The following is a 21,296-nucleotide window of genomic DNA, read 5'->3' on the forward strand; positions in this document are numbered from 1 at the left end:
GTGGGTTTAGCAGTGAGGATGCAGGTACAGGAGATTAGGAGGACGTCATCCCGTGGTTCTTTGTGGTTAGTAGTCATTACAGTGACACAACAGTGATAATATGGCAACAACCACAGTCAGTATCTCCTTGTCCTCTTTTGTATATAGATCAGTGCCTAGTGAGAGGAGGAAAATGCAGCAAGAGGCTGAAAACTTAAAAGAGATCAAGGTTCCTACCCGGCGAGCTATCGTCTATCAAGAAAGGGCAATAACTCTGTAGTAGGTTTAGGCTCACAGCTAATTACATTAGGAAAATATAGAAAACCAGGTTTTCAAAAAAGCATGTACGGTAAAAATAAAAAGTTCCTAACCTTAAATCAACTTAAACTATGGTAGTTTGATGTTATATTCTATGTTATTGTATTTCTTTTTTTTTTAATCTTTTCAGTTTCGTATTTTATTGAAGTATAGTCGATTTACAATATTGTGTTAGTTTCAGGTGTACAGTAAAGGGACTGTTATTTTTTTTCAGATTATCTTCCATTATAGATTATTACAAGATATTGGATGTAATTCCTTGTGCTATACGGTAAATCCCTGTTGCTTTTCTAAAGCCCTTTATACCCATGCTGACGGTGAGTGCGGGGCATGGAAGAGGTCCCTGATCTAAGGGTGTTGGAGTTCCCTGCCTCTGTCTTCCACTTCTTTGACCAAGAGCTCTGTGCTCAAGTTAGCATGGACGGTAAGGATGGAAGGAGGTCTATACACAGAGAACTTTCTGGTAACCCCTTGGAGGTTTGCCTTACGACCTTCCACGAGTAGACACTTACAGGTCCCGGTCTATAACACAAACTTACTTCAAGGCCAAATCTTGTAGAGGAGAACCTTTGAGTCTCTAGATGGGTTCGGTTGCTTTTGTTTCTGTTTTGAGGGGGATAAGAAAAACATGCCAAGACTCACCAGAGCACAGCTTGTGGAGGAAGGAATTGCCCAGGGCGACCATGGTGGGGAGGTCTTCGATCCGCTGGAGCTGCACCACGTTGGAGCTGGCCCCTGGGCCCGCCAAGATCCTCAGCTGGGCCAGGTCATACCCGTCTCCAATCCCAATGGGGAACACCGCCACTCCTAGGGTTACAGAGGAGCAAGAAAGGGTCTGTGCCAGCCTTTGGCCAGGTGGGCTCAAAATGCGCTGGCCTGAAGCTACGCCCAGCGTGTGCACAGAGCCTCATGTTTTCCAAACTGGCCACTCACACCGACCCTGTGAGGAGGGCATTCAGTCAATCAACAAACGTTAGTGAGGTCCTGCTCTGTGTCAGGTACTATTCTAAGCAGTGAGGATACTGTAAACCAAGCAGATCAAGTCCTGGCCTCATGGAGCTTACACTGGGGAGAGACAGACAACACACACACAAGTAAGTAAATATCTAGTATTTCAGACCTGCATAAGTGCTTAGGAAAAAACAAGATGGGGTAAGGAAGATAAGAGTTACTAGGGTAGTGGTGAGGGTTATTGTTTCATACAGGATGGTTGGAGATGTGTGCGGTGAAAAGATGAAGGGCAGAAGGAGCCAAGAGGACATCCTGAGCACAGAGACAGTGCGTGCAAAGGCCCTGGGGCAGAAAATTGGCTGCACAGTCCAGGGAGGCCAGAGCAGAGAAAGCGGGAGAGGGACACAGATCATGCAGAGCTTCAGAGGCCGCGGGAAGGACTAAACATGTTCTCTGAATGAAATGGGAGCCAGCCGAGACTTGAGAGCAGAGGGGTGACGTGGGTGAGCTGACTTCAATGTTTAAAGGGTCACTGCAGCTGCTCTGCTGATTGTGAACTTCGGGGGCAAGGATAGAAGCTCGCAGAAAGCTGTTCCAGGTAGAAAGCTATTACAGTAATCCAGGTGAGAGGTGATGGGGGCTTGAACTAGGAGACAGTGGTGCAGGTGGTATGCAGGTGATATGGCGTGGTGGCATTCTCAGTGTATTTTGAAGATGGAACTATAGTTTGTTGATGGACTGGATGGACGTATGGGAGAAATAGAGGAATTAAGGACGCTGAGGCTTTTGGCCTGAGCAACTGGAAGGATGGAACCGCCATTTTCCTAAGATGGGAAAGACTGTAAGAAGAGGGGATTTGGATGTGAGGGTCAGTAATTCAGTTTATGCTGAGTTGCCTGTTGGAACATCTAGGTGGAGATGTTCTAATTCCTAATCCAGACTGGAGATAGGAATTCTTAAGTCAATCGTGCATAAATGTATCTAGACGAATGACACAGAATGAGACCACCCAGGAGGTGAGTGTAAGAAGAGAAGAGAAAATGTCAGTCACAGGGCTTAGCCCGGGGTATGTGCGCCTACAGGTGAGAAACAGGCTTTGAATGGTTCAGTCATGTGCCCTGGATCATGTCTGTTTCCTCCAGACCACAGCTGCTTCCTTTCTCGATGAAAGACTTTCTTTGGATTCTTGATGCTAAAGGAGAAAAGTCTCCATCATAAAATTACCCCAATTAGTTCTCCAGAAAGTTCTAGGTATTTGCAGTTTGCTTACGATTAGAGCTAATTTTCTGCTAGCAGCTTTTCACCTTTTCTAAGCTGGTTGTATCACCCCAACGTACATCCTTTCAGGGTCCTTTTCCCCAAAATAATAGGTTTCATCAATAGGTCACATTCATTCATTTAACAAACGTTAAATGGTCACCTATTCTGTGCATCGTGCACAGACGATACAAAAATAAGCAAGATTTTGCCCGTGCCTTCAAAGAATCCCTAGCTTGTGCAAGAAACAGATATCTAACATAAAAACAACGTGGTTTGCACATTTTGAGTCGTTCCAATGGTACAGAAAAGGGAGTGAACAACTCTCGGGAAGACATCAGAGGAGAGACAGAGCGGGGTTTTGAAAGATGAGCCACTCTCCCGGGGGCACGGGAAGGCGTCGCGTCATGTCATCCCACTCACCCAGCCCCCCGCCAGCGCGACACTGCCTGCCCCGGCTCACGTGCTGTTGCTGTTCACAGCACAAGCTCTCATAGGCACCGAGGCTCGGGCACACCTGCATCCGTCCCCTTCCTAAAGCAGCAGCCTTGGTCTCCTGTCCATCCTGCACCCCCAAGCCCCTTAGGCTGCTACTGGACAGGGGCTCAGAATACAGGAAGGTCTCCGACGGCTCTCAAAGCCCCAAAATGTATCACTCTAGCCTCAGAGTGGAGAGAGGCTAAGGACACCACAGGCGCGGGGGTATGACCCAGCCCTCAACGCAGAGGGAATATGTGAAGAAGTTAAAAGGTACGGTCAAGGTCTTCCCTGGTGGCGCAGTGGTTAAGAATCCGCCAGCCAGTGCAGGGGACACGGGTTCGAGCCCTGGTCCGGGAAGATCTCACATGCCGCGGAGCAACTAAGCCCATGCGCCACAACTACTGAAGTCCACGCGCCTAGAGCCCTCGAGCCACAACTACTGCGCCTGCGTGTCACAACTACTGAAGTCCGCGCGCCTAGAGCCCGTGCTCTGCAACAAGAAAAGCCACCGCAGTGAGAAGCCCGAGCACTGCAACGAAGAGTAGCCCCCGCTCGCCGCAACTAGAGAAAGCCCGCGCGCAGCAACGAAGACCCAACGCGGCCATAAATAAATAAGTAAATAAATAAAATACATTTATAAAAATAAAGTTACAGTTGAAAGCATGCAGACACATGAAGGATAAACACACATTTATTACTGCTTGGTTTCCAAATAACACAGGGATTGGGCAATTCCCCGCTGCTTGAAACCAGGCCCCATGTGGGTATTAAGTATTCAAAATCAGCCAGGACGTCGCAAAGTAACCGCCGCCCACTCTGAACCCGCTAGCAGTTTGCGGGCGCAGGACTGTACCCCCGACACTTACGGTTGGATCTGGCGGCAGCGGCGGCCTCACCCACTGAGTCCGTGGAAGTGCCCATGACCAGGATGACCACCGCCTTCGAGGCTTCAGGCCTGGCACCGTGGACTTGGGATGTGACATAGCGCACTGCAAAGCCCAACGCGTTCCCTGGAAGAGAGAACGGGCCACACAGTCAGTCCTGATGCGGGGAAGGTGGGTGTGAGGCCGGCTGAGCATCCTGCCTCCAGGGGGAGCCTTAGGTCATCGAAACGGAGTAACTCAGAGACGAAGAGCACCTTGGCCCTTGGTTTACAGGGAAGAAAACGAAGGCCAAGGAGCCAAGGGGCCGGCCGGGGTTAACCGGTCACTTACACCAAGAACTGGGGCCAGACGCGGCCCCTGCACCCCAGCCCGCCAGCGCGTTACCGATTTGGCTGGGGCCTCCCTCCTGCTGCATGTGGTCCACGAGGCTCAGTAAGTGGGTCTTCTCCAGGGGCACGGTCCACGGCACGTCGATGGTGGTGATACTTCCGTACTGGAGCACCGACACCTGGGTGAGCTGAGGGCCTGACAGGAGAGGAAGCACAGAAGTCACACTTTGAATCAGGAAGAGCCCCTGAAAGCGCCCCTTCGGGCGCCTCACTCACCTATATTGGCTCTTGAGATGAAAGCCTTGGCAAAACTCTTCATTTCGTCAAAGTAAGAAGCTGGAAAGCTGGAGGAGCCGTCCAGGAGGAGGACCACATCCAGGGGCTGGCTGCAGTCTGCAAGGAGAGCAGAGGGGAGCAACCAGGGCTGTGGGGGACTGGCACCAGGCCCCTGCAGCAGACACACACTCAATGGGTATTCAGGGCGCTGCCGACCACGCAGCGCCACAAAGGGGAGGCGTGTCCCCCGGTTCTGCACCTCGGCAGCTGGCGCCAGGCAGCAGGGAAGGGGGCCGTGAGTCCCCGGGTTTGGAGGCACTGGGGAGACTCCAACTCCACCCAAAGGCAGTTTAAATGCTACAGATGGAAGCAAGAGGCATCCTCCCCTCCATTTCGGGGGCTGCAACTCTTCTAGAACTGAGTGAAATACTGGAGCAGAAAACAGGCAGATGACAAGAGGAAACAGAGCAGCACACCCCTGGAAGGTGGGCTTGTGTGTCCTCAGGTCTCACGGGGCACGCAAGGAGCTAGAAGGTGAACCGATTAAAAATGCCTAAAGCTCATGTTAATGTTTGGGAACAGGGTCACGATCGCAGTGAGGAAACAAACTCTGGCCCAAACACTGTTCTGAGGTTTGATGATGCTATTACTGAAATAGCACGAGAATTTAGACAAATCTGTGGCTCTGATGAAAACAAAAACACAGAAACAAAGGCACGGATAACGAGTATGGGGATCAAGAGACCGTAAAAGAAGGCTAGTGATTCTGGGGCGTCCCAACCACACCAAGTCAAGGTGTTAAAGCGCTCGGAAGTGACGCATCGTTAGTATCAGTTAAGAGGCAATAATCACAGCCGTGGAGCTACGTCATTTCTGAGCACTTGCTAAGTACTGGGTGCCGCCCTAAGCGTATTTCAAGTGCTAGTGTTACCAGCATTCTACAGATGAGGAGGCTGATGGACACAGGGTACTTGCCCAAAATTACCCCAAATTATTACCAAAATAATTGCAAAAATTACCCAGCTCGTAGGTGCCAGAGGTGAGATTCAAACTAAGGCAGCCCGGCTCCAGAACCTACTGGACTTCCTGGCCTCGCCCCGAAGAATGTCAGGCGCTGAGAAAAATTTTATCCACCCAGTGTGGTAAAAAAAGCTGATAGTCGCCATATTGAACAGGTTGCCTCCAAGGCAGGGAGTGGAATTGGGTGGGGATGAGGCTATATGGTAAAGCAGGACTTGTATTTTTTTTACTCCATATCCTGGTTTTGCTTACATCTTAATAAGCTTGCATTACCTTTGCATTTTCAAACTCAGACAATAAGAAAAGATCCTTCTCCCCAAACAAAGATCACAGGTGGGGTGGGAGGTGAGGAAACGCAGACACTCTGAAGGCAGGGGTCTGGCCGAAGGCACAGAGCAGGGAAGCCAGATCTGAACCTGAGAATCGCGTCTCCACCAAGGCCACCCCCAGTGCCCCCAAGTCCTCGCGCCCATGCAAGGCGCCCGCATACCTGAGACGGGGGCGGAGCTGGGGAGATGCGGCCCCTCTCTGGAGCAGCACCTCTGCAGCACCAGGTCAGGAGCCTCTCGGGGGAGCGTCTCGAAGTCCTTGATGAAGATGGGGGCCTGGGGCCAGCCGATCTTCTCCAGCTCCGGCACGTCCACGCGAGGCCCCACTCCGATGGGCACCACCTGGATGTCTCCGGGCATCCGCCTGATCTCATCTGAGGCCGGGCTTCCCGTGACCATGTAGACCAGGTTGGGCGCCTGCCCCCGGTCCCCCTGGCTGGCCGAGAAGCTGTGCTCCGACAGGTACTGCAGGGCCAGCCCGGTGTTGGTCCGGTTGCCACCCCGGTAGCGGATCTCCCGCAGCCGCCGCAGGACGTCCTCCTTGGACTGCGCCTCTCTGAAGGAGTGCTCCACGGTCACCACGTACGAGTACTGCAGCACCGTGACGTGGACACCGTCCTGGCCCACGTCCATCTGCCGGATCACCTCCTCCAAGAACTCTGTGCTCCTGTTGAAGCTGGCCTCGCCCACGCTGTCCGACCCTTCCAGGAGGAACGCCACATCCAGGACCAGGGAGCTCCTCCTGGGCGCCAGCGTCACGGGGACCTGGGCCGTGAGCGGCCGCTGCGTGGGGGCAGGCGCTTCGGGGGCGAGGTCGCAGAGGTAGCTGATGATCTCATCCCTCCGCTGCTCCAGCTCGTCCACGCCGCTAAGCACGAAGGCCTTGTTCTCGGGGGCCTGCTTCTCGAGGAGGCGGATCTGCCTGAGGCTGGCGTGGGGCCCGATGCCCACGGGGACCAGGACGACCTTCTTCTTCTTCAGGCCCTGGACGTAGCGGACCAAGTTCCGGGCCAGCCTGGGGGGCTCCTGGCTGGCCGTGAGCAGCAGGGCCACGCGGGAGGCCTCAGGCCGGTCCACCTTGCTGAAAATCTGGAAGAGCGTGTACTTCAAGACCTCGCTGGTGGAGGCCACCTCGCTGCCCGCGTACTTCACCTGCCCGGCGATGCGCCGCAGCTCCGACGGCCGCTTCCGGTCCTGCAGTGCGATGTAGGCGTGGGAGCCGTCATGGTACTCCACCACGGCCACGCGGATGCGCTTCTGGGAGATGTGCAGACGCTCCATCACGCCCACCACGAACGCCTTCAGCGTCTCGAAGTCGGCCTCAGACAGCTTGGAGGAGCCGTCCAGCAGGAAGACCAGGTCCAGGAGTTTGCTGCAGAAGAAGTCGTGCAGGGGCGGCTCCGGCGTGTCCTCCACGTACGGGGTGGTGAGGTCAACCGGGCCTTCTGTGGGGGGCACCACCAGGCCTCCCGGTTCCCTGCAGGCTTCACAGGTGAGGCTGACACCATCACAGTGACTGCAAGAGGGGAGAGACCAAAATGGTTCAGGAAGAACCTCTGGGCACTTCCCAGCCCACCGAACCCGAGACCCCAAGGAACACTCCCCACTCGAGAGAGACACCATGTTTAACATAGTCCCCAAGCAGCCCCCCTACACACACACACACACACACACACACACACACACACACTTCCCTTGAGTTTTGATCCCCTTGAAAGCCAAAGATTTCACCCACCCTAGGACCTGAAAAAGAATCTTTCTTCTTTCTTAGCAATCCACACAGCCATTCAAAGTTGGTTTATTTTCAACCTATGTCTCTAGCAACATAAATATTTAATTATAATCCAAGCCTTCTCCCAAATATCTCCAAAGACAAACACTGCTCTAAAATGTTGAGGCTGACAGGCCTTATAAATGTTCTATCGAAGACGAATGCTTTTCAGTATTTATTACAACAGAATTTAAGCTGCATGAATTCTGTACTATGTTAACATGTTGGGCCTAAGGAAGAGAGGAAAACTGGAGTAAAATCATTTCAGAGAGATGAATAAAGATGCAAGATCCCAGCTTGATCCGGCAGAGTAAAGTACTGGGAGTGGCACGGGGGGTCTCCAAGACGTTAGACAGAGAACGACAGTGACTCACTCATTCTTTCTTGCAATGGACCCACCGTTTACCCCCATCCTGTGCCAGGGTCTAGCTGTGCTCCACACCCAGCCCCAAGCCCCCCACACAAATTCTCACCCCGCCAGGCCAAAGTTCCAACCCCCTGGGCACGTCTCTCTTTCACCAGTGTCCTGGAAAGTGGCAGGCTCCGTCAGACCACAGGAGAAATCAAGCTGCCTGCGGCGGTGACCCACACAGGCTAGAACCTTCTCCTTCAACCCCGGTGGGAGCCCGGGGGCAGCGACCCGTAACTCCCAGTTACAAGAGCCGCATCCTGGGACCTTGGCCATGGCCCGAGGTGTCTGTGCCCCACTGCAGAGTCAGGGGCTCCACCTCTCTTCCTGCCCTGCATCCCCACCTCCAGTAAAAAAGAAATCTGACTTCCATAGATGCCTGTCCCCGGACTAGATGCCACCTCCAAGGATAAGAAGAGACCACGTCCTTCCTTCAGCAAGAAGAGCTAGAAAACCTAAATCTCTTGAGAGATATTTCCTGGAAAAGAAATATAGCCTGTCCTCAAAGACAGAGAAGCAAAGTAAGTAAGAACAGGACATTCTTCCCCAAACCGACACTTCTGGGCAGGCCCCCAGGTTAGACAGTAAGACCCACCACTCCGGACAACCAGGGGGACTGTGTTACCAAATCTGGCAGCGCTCAGGGTCCCCGGCGTTCAAGGTGATTTTCTTCCCGGGAGCTAAGCGCTGCCCGGCCGCCTCACACACAGGGCAGTCTTCAGGGTTGACGCAGGTCTGCAAAAGCTCATCCAAGATTTTCCCTGCATGAGAAGCCTCTCGTTAGGAGCCAAAGTTCCCACCTTTCCCACAAGGAAGACTCTCCTTGCACTAGAAGGCCTGTCCCAGCTCTGCCTGCCTCCCCCAAGGGTCCCCTCACTGCTTAGGGAGCATCCTTCTTTCTGAAAAATTAGGAGGGGGCGTTCCTTCCCCCACCTCGCCTCCTCCAAACCCCAGGACAAAGCAAATCTTATCTCCAAGGGTCTTTTTGCTCCTCCACCGAAGGAGATATCTGATAACTCTAGATCTGTGCTATCCAATACTGTAGCCAGTAACCACGTGCGGCTGGTTACGTTTAAATCTCAACTAAGTAACGTTCAATAAAATTGAACATTCAATTCCTCAGACACAGGAGCCACATTTGAATAGAACTTTCCCAGCACTGCGGAAAGTTCTACCAGAAAGCGCTGCTCTAGATGATACGCCCATAAATAGACCCCAGAAGCATTGCATGGGAGCTCAGCTTGACAAAAACCACAGCTGGCCTGGCTTTGGTGGAAGGACACGGAAACACGACCTAGGGTAGTGGGGCTGGGGACAGGGCGCCACCCGGCGAGGCCGAGAAGAAGCAGTGCAGGGAGCCAGCTTTCCTGAGGACCATCCCAGCCCCGCACCCCTTCCCCGCGGGGGCCAGGGCCTCACCCGGAGGGCAGTGTGCGTGACAGCCCTCCACACACTGCACGGGGCAGGCCAGCGGCTCAGGGTGCTGGCACGTGACGGGACAGGCAGGAGCACAGCTGTTGTAGCGCCACTCACACTGGTACCCACTGTCCCGCAGGTTCCGTTCCTCGCAGCTCTGGGCTGTGCAGACCCCAAAACAGGCAGGACCGTTATTAAAGCACCGGGCAACCCTGGGCAACCCCAGACAGATGGCCCCAAGGAGGGGATGAGGGTACTGGGGAACTACGGAGTCACCACGTGAGAGGCGTCTAGGCTTTGAGAGCCCCTGAGCCAGGAGCCTCGCGGTTCTGAATTCATTTTCCTCATAAAAACGATCACCCACTTACATGCAGGAAGGAAGGCGCAACATAAAGTCTGAGCTGCTTGACCACGACGGCAAATGTGATTGTGTCTAATCACAGACACTCTGACCACCTTCTTCTCTTCGTCACTGCTCCCTCTTCTCCATTTCCTTGAATCTCTCTCCCCACTGCTCTCTCCCCATCGCTGTCTCCAGCCCCACGCCTCCTCATGCCCATGCGTGCCTTAACCCCCTTCAGCCTCGGCCATCACCCCCGCATGGGTCTCTGTCTTCTCCCCCACCAAGGCGCCCTTCCTCACCACCCAAGGTCTAAATGCGCGAGGGGGGAGGGGCGTGTCTGGGACCACGAGGGACAGCAGGACTCACGGCACAACGTGGGCGTCCTCCAGGCCACCACCTCGCCGTGCCGGGCACACACGTGGGCGTAGGCAGCGATGGCGTCGCAGAAGCAGGCACAGTCCCCGACGGACTCGCAGGAACAGGTGTCGTAGATGCAAACATCCAGGTATGGCTCGGGGTCCACCTGCAAGGGAGACGCAGGTGGCCTGGGCTGCACTTGGGGACTCTGGCTCTTGGTCTGGGCCTGAATGTTCCAGTGGTCAGAGGAGGGACAGGGGCTCCAGGCAGAAGGAAAGATGTGAGGCAATGGTCCCAAGGAGGAAGTGGGTAAAAAGGCAGAAATCCTACGTTCTTATGTGGAGTCCAGCAAGAAAAGGGGAAAAAAGCAACCCTGCCAGCCTCTCCTAGAAGAGATGTGCCTGAGAATTTTTCAAAAGATCATTCCTTTCTGTCCATCTGTCCACGTACCTGCTCAGCCATCCATCCATCCCCATAAGCCACTCCCACCCTCTTGGGTGTCTGCGTGTTTTACATAAACACCACACACACACACATACACACACACACACACACACACACACACACACACTCTTTCCTGGTCTCCACTCAGCAAAGAGACCGAGGAAACACATCGGGACCACTCACACTGTCTCGCTGAGATGCTACAGGCTAGCGTGCTGGACCGCGGCCGGCCCGGTGCTCCTGGACTCCGACCCTAGATCTTCCCGGACAGGAAGCCCACCATCGGTCTGTGCTCAGTCTCAGGAGCCACCTCTCACCTTCGGCTGCCCCAGACGTGCCCCCCACACCCACCTCGTTCAGGGCAGTTGTGGTGAGAATGAATTCGGACGTTAAGCCGGTCACTGTGCCCAACAGCCCCGGTTTCCCTGACCCTCTCACTGTCCCCGCCCTTCCAGCTCAGGTGCCTCGGGTCTCCACCAAACCAGGGGATCCTAAGTATCCTTCGGGTCCTGAGGGATTAAAAACCACTGGATGGACAGAAAGAGCTGAGACACAGGTGTTCAACCGTCACTCCCACGAGGGAGCTGCCACGGAGCAGCACGCATGTGCACCTGGCTGTGTGTGTGTGTGTGTACATATACATAGACACACGTGTACCCACACATACACAGGTGTGCGTATATACATTCAGACAGAGATAGAGAGAAAACTGCATCGAAACTTGTTTGGGGAATTCCTTGTCACCTTGCGAGATAAAGACACAAAAAGAACCTGCTGTAGAACACAGGGAACTGTACTCAGTAGTCTGTAATGGCCTATATGGGAATAGAATCTAAAAAAAAAGCAGTGGATATATGTCTATGTATAACTGATTCACTTTGCTGTACAGCAGAAACTAACACAACACTGTAAATCAACTATATTCCAATAAAAAATTTTTTTTAATAAAATAAAATAGAAAACCCACAATGACCTACTGTGTAGCACAGGGAACTCTGCTCAATACTCTGTAATAACCTAAATGGGAAAAGAATTTGAAAAAGAATAGACACATGTATATGTATGAGTGAATCACTTTGCTGTACATCTAAAACACAGCATCGTTAATCAACTACGTTCCAATATAAAATAAAAATTAAACAACAACAAAAGACACAGAAAGAAGCCATAGAGTGCAGGCTGAAAATCTGGCTTCAAGACCAGAAAGGAGTTTCCGTGAGACAAGACCTGGGAACGGGGGCAGCGGCGCAGTGCCCGGGGCCAGAGACACGGTGGGCATGGGAGAAGGAAGCTCCCGCTCTGATGTCGGAGACAAGATAATCTGTGGGCGACAAACCCTAAGACTGAGGCTGGAAGAGCAGCAGCATTGGATGCCCAGAGAACCATGCAGAAAAATGATCTGCCAGGCACTGCTCTCCTCACACACCCTCGATTACTCTTTCTGTTCCCCAGCCTGAAGCCAAGAGAGGTGAGCAGCTGTAGACGATTTCTGAGGCTCCTGCAAGCAACCACAGCTAGAAGCACCTGCCCCCGGGGGCCCCGCCGCCCTCACCAGCCTGTTGCACTCCTGGAAGATGTCGCTGGTGAGGATGCTGCAGGAGGAGTCCACCATCGTCTGCTTCAGGACGTTGTTGTGGCAGGTGGCAGGGGAGGGGTCCAGTGGCACCTGGGGAACCGGGCAGGAGTACACAGGTGGACCCGGAAGAGTCAACCCGGAAGGGCTCCAAGAGGCCCTCTCCCCAAGCTCTGCCCCCGCCACAGGCCATGGCACCCACCGCCCACGGTCCGCACCGCGACCCCGACCTACTTTCTGGGTGTCGGCGCACCGCGGGCTCACTTTCCAGGAATTCCCGAAGTCCACGGGGTCTTCCTCCACTTGGAGGCTACTGCTGGTGAGGTCGTTGTTCTGGATGCCATCAAAGTTCCCACACAGGCCACACACCTGCTCCTGCGGGACCAGTTGGGAGCATAAGCTTTGCAAACCTCAGAGCAAACTCTGAGTCAGGAAAGCGAGGGCTCCAGGCAGCATGGGAGGCAGGCTCACCTGAGGAAGAGGAGGGTGGGAGGGGACAGGGAGGGAGACGCAGAAGGAGACCAGGGTGACCAGCAAAGTCTTGACCTTGCCAAGGCCTTTGCCCGGCTTCCACAATGACCTCATGTTAAGGTTAAGGAAACCAAGGCCATTCACAAAGAGAGGCAGCCCGCCCATGTCCCTTGGATGGCCAACTAGGCCTCCAGGGCCCTGGTGTCTGCAGTATAAACCATCAGCTGCCCCAGTAAGGGTCTGAGCAGAAGAGGAGCTGGTCCAGCATTACACCAATGAGAATGTGAGAAGTCTGAGGGGGGAACGTTCTAGTCCTACTTGACCGTGGACAGGTGAGTCCCTTACCTAAACAACTGCAGCCTGTTCGGAGCAGGCTGGCCAGCACTAAATGCCCCCAGGGCTGACGTAATATCTTCCTCAACTCCATGTTCACCTATCATGGGCTGCAGGACACAAGTCCTGACCGACTAATGAATGAATGGGTGGAAACCATCACATAAGAACCCTGGACAAAACCGGAGCTATTTGGCCTGGAAAAGAAAAGATGCCATGCTCTTAGAACAAATTTGGAGCCCTGCCTCGGGACAAAGAGATGTGACTTATTCTATTTTGCTGGGAAACATGGACAAAAGGACAGAGATCTTTACATGGCCTGACAGCCCCCATGGCATGGCCCCTGCCCCGTCCCTGCCCTTGGTAACTACCAGTCACCCCAAGCCCCTCCTCTCCAGCCGCCCTGGCCTCCGTGTCCAAACGCAAACACCGTCCACCTTAGGGCCTTGGCACCTGCCACTCCATCTGCCTGAATTCTCAAGTCAGGACATTTACGCGGCTCCTTCCCTCCCTTCCACAAAGACTCCACTCACACCCTTTGAGACGGGTCTCATCAGACCAACCAGTCTAAAACACACAATATCCCCACTAGAATATGATCTCCACCAGGGTTGTTGTGGACAAAACCATGGTGCCCGCAAAGATATCCACGTTCTCATCCCCAGAAGCAGGAATATGTTACCACACGTGGCAAAAGGAACTTTGCAGGTGTGATTGCGTTAAGGGTCCTGAGATGGGAAGACTGTCCTGGATCATCTAGGTGGGCTCAGTGCAATCACAGGGTCTCATAAGGAGCACAGAAGTCAGAGTGAGAAATGTGACGTGACAGAGAGAAGCAGAGAGAGTGGAAGACGCTATGCTGTTGGCTGTGACGATGGAGGATGGGACCACAGCCAAGAGATGTGGGCAGCCCCAGAAGCTAGGAAAGGCAAGAAGACAGATTTTCCCCTAAAGCCACCAGAAGGAATGCAGCCCTGCGGACCAATTGTATACTTTTGATCTCCAGAACCAGAAGATAATCTATCTGTGTTGCTTTTCTAAGCCACTAAGTCTGTGGTAATTTATTATAGCAGCAATAGGAAACTAATACGAAGCTAAGATACATATAAATATAACTATATATATATAACTATATATATGACTATAACCATGTATACATATGTATGTATAGTTATATATAGTTCTTTCCCTGCTGTATCCACAGTGCCTAGAACAGTTGCCGGGAAGGTCTGTCCTGCCACCAGGGCAGACAGAGCACTTGTCACATTCATGCCCGTCAGAGAAAATGAAGTCCCAGCAAACCATCGGAACCTGGACGGATACTGCAAGCAGCTTTCCCCAAAGCAGGTGCTGAGTGGTTTCACTGCAAGCGTCGGCCGATGCTGGCCTGTGGCCCCGTGGGAGGGTGCACCCGGAACGCTCTGCAGAGTTATGATAACATCACGCATGACCATTTGCCTCTTGAGGTTAAGAAACCTTGAGAATAGCTCTTGCCCGATCTTTTCTTTCCTTCCTTTGTGGATATAAACTGCTTGCCTAGCAAGGCCACTCAAGGGACTGTTTGCAGGGTCCGGGAACCCTCCCTCCTTCTCAGAGACAGCCTGTCTCGGGAACAGCCAAGGTGAACGCTAACCCTTGAGTCTTATTTGCAGCGGGAGGGAGGCTGGACTAGGTGACCACCCACCCTCCCCCAAGACGGCAGGCGGGGGCCGCGGACTGCTGCTCAGGAAGCTGAAGATGCAACCGGACAGGATGAGGGGGAAGCGGAGAAGGGCCACCCACCTGGTAAGTCTGCTTCAGGAACACAGAGATACCCAGGTGGCGGTCCCAGACCACGGAGAGGGCCTTGCCCAGCAGCACGGTGATGTACAGGCCGGACTCCACCACCTCAAAGTAAGTCTCATCCTTCATGGACCTCTTCACGCTCACCTGAGGGAGGACGCAGTGTGAGACCAGGACACTGATGGTCAGGTGTAAGGCCCGGCTCCCCCCGCCCCGCGGCCCTCCAGAGCCGCTGGTCATTTGCCCCGTTCGGCCAGAGCTGCGTCCATCTTGCCTACCTCTCTCCAAGAATCCTAGGATAAAGAGGTGGCAGCAAAAACATAATTACAAGGTTAAAAATACAATGAAACCTATTGGCAGAAGATCACCTATCACGTCATGAAAAGAATTTTCTGGACACTTGATCATTAAATACACATGGTCCCCTAAAGATGTTTTTAACGTGGTGATGGTTTTAAGCACCTCTAGGCAACTGATTTAAAATGGACCTAGAGACTGTCATACAGAGTGAAGTCAGTCAGAAAGAGGAAAACAAATACCATATGCTAACGCATGTATATGGAATCTAGAAAAGTGGTACTGATGACCCTAGGGGCAGGGCAGGAATAAAGATGCAGACGTAGAGAATGGACTTGAGGACACAGGGAGGGGGAAGGGTAAGCTGGGACAAAGTGAGAGAGTGGCATGGACATATACACACTACCAAATGTAAAATAGATAGCTAGTGGGAAGCAGCTGCATAGCACAGGGAGATCAGCTCAGTGCTTAGTGATCACCTAGAGGGGTGGGATAGGGAGGGTGGGAGGGAGACGCAAGAGGGAAGGGATATGAGGACGTATGTATACATATAGCTGATTCACTTTGTTATACAGCAGCAATCATTGTAAAGCAATTATACTCCAATAAAGATGTTAAAAAAATTAATTAAATAAAATAAAATCCCTTATTGGCTTATTAAAAAATAAATGCACCCCTTTATTAAAACGAGCACTAGATTCTCCCCTTTCCTCCCATCTCCCACTCGAGTTGCCGTCAGCAGGAGTCACAGCTGAACAGGGAGACAGGGAAGCTCGGCGCTGGAAGCAGGAATCCCAGACTTCAGCCCCCGAAGGACCTGAACCCTTGACTCCGCTGACTCGCTGCCGGTGCCGAGCCCTCCCTGCCCGTTTCATGGCACTTGGCTGACCATCTAACCCATAAGACTGAGGCTGACGCTAAGAACTTGTCACCCCTTCACCAAGGCCCTCTCCCTGGGGACACACCACAGGCAGAGCCTCCCACTCTATGTCACCACTGTCATCTGTCCTAAGTAGAACTGTCCCTGAAATGGACACGGCTGACCCAAGTCAACAGGTCCTGCTTGCTCCACAGCTATCTTCTCTAAGGGAAGAGAATTCACCTCCCACCCCCTGGTATCAGCGGGGGATCTTCCTGGACCAGGGCACGAACCCGTGTCCCCTGCATCAGCAGGCGGACTCTCAACCACCGTGCCACCAGGGAAGCCCAGCGGTGGGTATTTGCCAGAAGGTAGGATGTGGGCTGAGGCCACGGAACAAAATGAAGGTACGGGGAAGGGGTGAGCCCAGACCCAGGTCTCCCAGGTACCGATGTGGCCAGACCAGCACAGCTGTGCTCCAGGGACCCCTGCCACTTCAGACGCAGGTTCCTGGGCCTCACCCAGACCTGAGCCAGGACCTCAGGGTGGACCTGAAGGTTGGTGTCTTAAACAAGGTCTCCTGGGTGGTTCTCAGGTAGACCTCTGAGAGCCACTCCGTGAGCTCTTAGCACACAGGGCCTGAGTCTGTGCACTTTGAGCTCTTTAGCAAAGATTTTATCTAAAAAGAACCGAAAAACATAAAAGAAGGTAAAAATCCCCCCAAACACCATCATCTCCCAAAATATATATTTATATATGCGTGTGTATATATAACATATTGGATGTATAATAAGTGTGTATATACTTGTATATATATTATATATGTGTATATATGTACGTATATGTGTGTATATATTTTTGTGAATATATGTATACAAGTGTGTATATGTGTGTATACATTAGTATATAATATATAATGTGGGTATATAATACATACTAACCTCACATACTATATATGTGTGTATATGCGTGTATATGTTTGTATATATAATATATGTAAATGTGGGATATATCTGTATATTACATATACATGTGTATATTTGTATGCATAGTATACGTGCATATATGTGTATATACATTTGTATATATAACACGTATAAATGTGGGTATATAATATATATGTGTGTATGTTTGTATGTATAATATATGTGTACATGTGTGTACATTCATATATATAATACATAAAACTGTGGGTATATAATACATATGCATTTGTGTGTATACTTGTGTGCATAATATATGTGTATATGTGTATACATTTGTATATATAATACATATAAATGTGGGATTTAATGTATATGTGTGTAATGTGTATAACACATTTGCATTCATAATGTATGTGTACATATGTGTTCATACATTTGTATACATTATATTTATATATGTGTGGATATATAACATATATGTATATATGTGCATATACATTTGTATATATAATATATATATGTGGGCTATATGTGTATATATGTGTATGATATATTTGTATGTATAATATACGTGTGTGTGTGTACATTTGTATATATAATATATATAACAGTGGGTATATAATATATATGTATATGTGTTTATGCATAGTATACTCGTGTGCGTGTGTATATTTGTATATATAGTGTGTATATTATACATATGTATATATGTGTGTGTATATACGTATTCCTATATGAAAGTCCTCCCACCCTCCCATCTCCCGTCGCCTCCAGAGGTCAGCCCTGGCTCTCCCAACGCTGGTGCAGATATGGTTACACACCCTTCTCCACATGTGTGTCTGCACTTCCTTCCACTAAAATGGATCGTGTAATCTGTCACCACCTGCCACCCGCCACCCTCACAGGACGAGGCGAGGTCAGAGGATACAGCGCTACCTCATCTCTCCACTGGCTGCACGACGTTCCATCCACACACGTTCTGGACGAACACTCGGCATGTGCTCTTCATCAGCCAACGGAGGGGCGTGAGGGTGGAGGGACGAGCCCACACTCACCTCCCCATCAAACAGCTCAATCTCGCCTCCTTCCACCAGGATGGTGACGCGCCTCCTGCATTTCAGGGAGGGGTAGCCGCACCCCTCGTTCCCCACCAGGATCCGGAAGGTCCCAGGGTTACTGCCACAGTAATCCTGGGGAAAAACAGGTGTCAGGATAGAAACACTCTCCCTGCTACTCCTCCCCAGATCAGCTGACTGGCGTCCCATCACCTCAGGCCTTTGAAGGATGTGTTACAGGAGTTTGCCATGTCCACGTGTGTGTGAGAGAGACAGACAGACAGAGACGGAGGACACTCACAGGTGTGTCACCCTCAGCCATCACCTATGAACCAGGTGCCTACAGCCAGGTGGGAGGGGGGGTGGTGAGGGGTGGGAGGGAGAGAAGGAGGGACACAGGGAGAGGGAACGTGGACCCATCAGCCTACAGCTCCCCCTGAGCCTGTTAGTCCAGCCTCAGCCAGGGAACTAGCACAGTCCAGCCACGTGGCACCTGGCAGCTCTAAGTTCTGGTGGAGTCCCACTGGACTGCTGGCCCAGAACTGTAACCGAAGACTGCCGGACCCAGCAACACCAGCTGAGCTACTGTCCCTAGCAGGGAACAGAGGGTATGGGAGCACTGGTCCTCGCTGGGGAATTGCATAGAAAGGAAGCAAAAGCGGACACGTTTCTGGCAAATATCTCCCATGGTGGCTATTGCTGTGATGTGATGGGAAAAAAAACACCCAGCACAGAAAAGCTAGGGGTGGGCCTTGTTTCTGCCACTTACTGGATGATACTGAGTAAGTCACTTACCTCTCTGACCCTCATAAACACACACACACACACACAGAGGCACACGTACAGAGACACATGTTCACATACACACAAAGACACACACACATACATACCACACACAAACACACATAACACACATGTATGCACACACATACACTCACACACACATATACATACATTCCACACACAAGACGTGCCACTCTGTAAGATGGGATCCGCCAACTTGATGGGATTGGTAGGTTAAACGGGTTTGTCTTGGGTTAATGGGATTGTGAAAGTTAAAAGAGGGAACGAAGGTACAAGTGCTTTGTCACCAGCTGAGATTTTTCTGAAGGAGAAAGAGTTAAGTCCTGATAACACCTCCCAAAGAAGGAAGGGAGGAAAGGGAGGGGGGCCCTGGACAAAGTATCAGAGGAGACAACGGCACTGGCGGTGGGGCAGGAAAAGCAGCCCCACGAGGGGCACGACTCGGAAGGGCTCCGACTGGCTCCTAGGCTGAGGCGGTAGGTCTGACCGGCCCCTCTCGCTGCACTGAAATGTCGTGTTTTCTGGGTGCCCAGATCTGAACCTGGCTGGGGAGTGGAGCCCCAGAGCTGGTATCACCCCATCTTCTGCTACCAAGGCTGGGAGGCAGACAGATAACAGAAAGACGGACTTCCATAGACGACGTGTGGGAAAGCCCTAGAGGGTTCCTGGGTGTGGGTAAAAGCATGTCGTGGGGTGCACGCCCGTCTCCCCAGCGCGCCGCCCACCTCTCTGGGGCCAGCCTGGGGCGCGGGCCAGAGGCAGGGGGCTCACTCCCCGTGCGCTGGGCAGGCGTCATACTTGGTGCCCCTGCCCCCGTTGCCTGACTCCCGTGCCCTGCAGCTCTGTCTCTGGGGCTGAAGCTCCCTCGGGTCTGCGGTCCTCCCTCCAGCCCACACCGAGCCCCTCCCCTGACGCCCCCGAGAGCGGAGACGGAGAGACCACAGTTGTTTAAGCTGCGCAGAGCCCAGCCGCCTGGAGGACAAAGCGCTCGGCCCTCCTTGCTCACCAGCGTCGGTGTCAACCAGCAAGAGAAACTTGCAGGAATCCGTGGGCGGGAAAGGGGGCAGAGCAGCCCTCACGCAGCAGCTAGGATTCCCGCAGGCCGCACCTCGGCCTGCCGGGCAGCGGGACCTTCTGTACCCACAGCCCCTCACCCCCCCCCCCATTCTGAGCTGCACGAGGTTAGAAATGAAAATGGTGGAGAATGCGATGGAATGGAATGGGGACTTCCCTGGCGGTCCAGCGGTTAGGACCCTGCGCTCTCACTGCCGAGGGCCCGGTTCAATCCCTGGCTGGGGAACTAAGATCCCAGAAGCCTCGAGGTGCGGCAAAAAAAAAAAAAGAGAATAGAACAGAATAAAATAGAATAGAATCACAGGGCGGGAACCGAACTCCAGGGGCATTTCAACCTTCCCTGAGTGGGCTGCTCACTGCCCAAGGATGGGGGCAGGAAGGGTGCTGGGGCTGAAATCCAGCCCGGGCTCCACTCCCCACTGGTGCCCTGACTGAGGCCGTGTCTGCAGAAGGAAAGGGAACCTTCCTCTCCTTGCATTGTGCTGGGACTGGGGCGGATGGGAGCCTGCCCCACACCAAGGCCAGTCAACGAATGAGCTTCTGCCCCGTCCCGGGAGGCATGCAGGTGAGCTGGAGGAACACAGCTATCACTCGAGTCTCGAGGTCCTGCCTCTCCAGGGGCTGGAAAATCACTCCCGTAGAAACCAGCCCCCAGAGCTGTTTCCACCGACAGAACGGTGGCATCCAGCCTGGGAGCACACCCACCCCCGAACCCTGCTCTCACCTGTGCCAGGACGTACTGGCACTCCCCGGGAAACAGGTACTTGAGCCCGTCAAAGGTGAGGTAGTGAGCCAGGCCCAGGGCGGAGCAGGTGGCGTCGCACACGTGGTCCGTGCAGTTCCACTTCCGGTCCCGACAGACACTGGGAACAGGATGAGGGGGGTGAGGGCGGGGCCTTGGGGGTCGGGACAGCAAGGACGCCACCCACCCTCCAGGAGGCCTCAGGAAGCGTCGGGAGGGTGGTCTGCAGCCTGTGGATCGGACCTCACAGGGCCCCGCGGTCATGAACCCACACATTTTTAGACCACGGGGCCCAGGAGGAGAGGGAAGCCATGCTGCCCCCCCACCCGTCACGAGGCAAAGAAGGGCCCTGGTTGGCTGAGGTGACCCAGGGACACTCTGTCACCACCTGCTCCGGACGTGCCAAAGCCCAGCCTCCCAGGACATCACCTGGGAGGGGCCACAGGGTCTCTACAGAAAAGACACTGAGGCCGATAGCCCCTCTGAGGCTAAGGGGACACACGTCCAGAATGGCAGGAAAATTCTGAGCTGGGGAAACAGTGACCAGCTGTGAGCTTCTGCCAGGAGAGGGTGGGCAGCAATGTGTGTAAACCCGCAGCGACTTGCCGGCTGCCCTATGGCCCCATCCCTCCGCCCAGTAACAGAGCCGACATCAGGAAGCCCGACAGGGGCGGCAGCGGTGGAAAGCTCAGCCCTCAGGCCCCAGACACTAAGCCCCTTACTGCCTGTCCCCGTGGCCCTTCCCTAAAGCTGTGCACTGCCCCAAAGAAAGGCACAGTGAGTGAGCAGAGCCTGGGGTTGTGTGAAGGATGGTCTC

The 21,296-nt window shown here is 53.0% G+C and overlaps 1 protein-coding gene across 7 annotated transcripts in view; it reads right to left on the reverse strand.

Annotated features, from left to right (window-relative positions):
• VWF (von Willebrand factor) overlaps nt 1–21,296 on the reverse strand; it is a 197,711-nt gene that overhangs the window by 39,911 nt on the left and 136,504 nt on the right. For all 7 annotated transcript variants that reach the window (XM_067695488.1, XM_067695485.1, XM_067695489.1 and 4 more), the window contains 13 exons: nt 20,462–20,600; nt 17,860–17,994; nt 14,723–14,869; nt 12,371–12,511; nt 12,116–12,229; nt 10,129–10,285; nt 9,423–9,581; nt 8,629–8,764; nt 5,985–7,339; nt 4,475–4,591; nt 4,254–4,394; nt 3,852–3,995; nt 940–1,104 (listed from right to left, as the gene is read on the reverse strand). In XM_067695488.1, the coding sequence (XP_067551589.1) occupies nt 940–1,104; nt 3,852–3,995; nt 4,254–4,394; nt 4,475–4,591; nt 5,985–7,339; nt 8,629–8,764; nt 9,423–9,581; nt 10,129–10,285; nt 12,116–12,229; nt 12,371–12,511; nt 14,723–14,869; nt 17,860–17,994; nt 20,462–20,600 (3,050 nt within the window). The remainder of the gene's footprint in view (nt 1–939; nt 1,105–3,851; nt 3,996–4,253; nt 4,395–4,474; nt 4,592–5,984; nt 7,340–8,628; nt 8,765–9,422; nt 9,582–10,128; nt 10,286–12,115; nt 12,230–12,370; nt 12,512–14,722; nt 14,870–17,859; nt 17,995–20,461; nt 20,601–21,296) is intronic.

The sequence above is a fragment of the Pseudorca crassidens genome, chromosome 11 (assembly GCF_039906515.1).
Source record: "Pseudorca crassidens isolate mPseCra1 chromosome 11, mPseCra1.hap1, whole genome shotgun sequence".
In the NCBI taxonomy this organism is placed as follows: Eukaryota; Metazoa; Chordata; class Mammalia; order Artiodactyla; family Delphinidae; genus Pseudorca; species Pseudorca crassidens.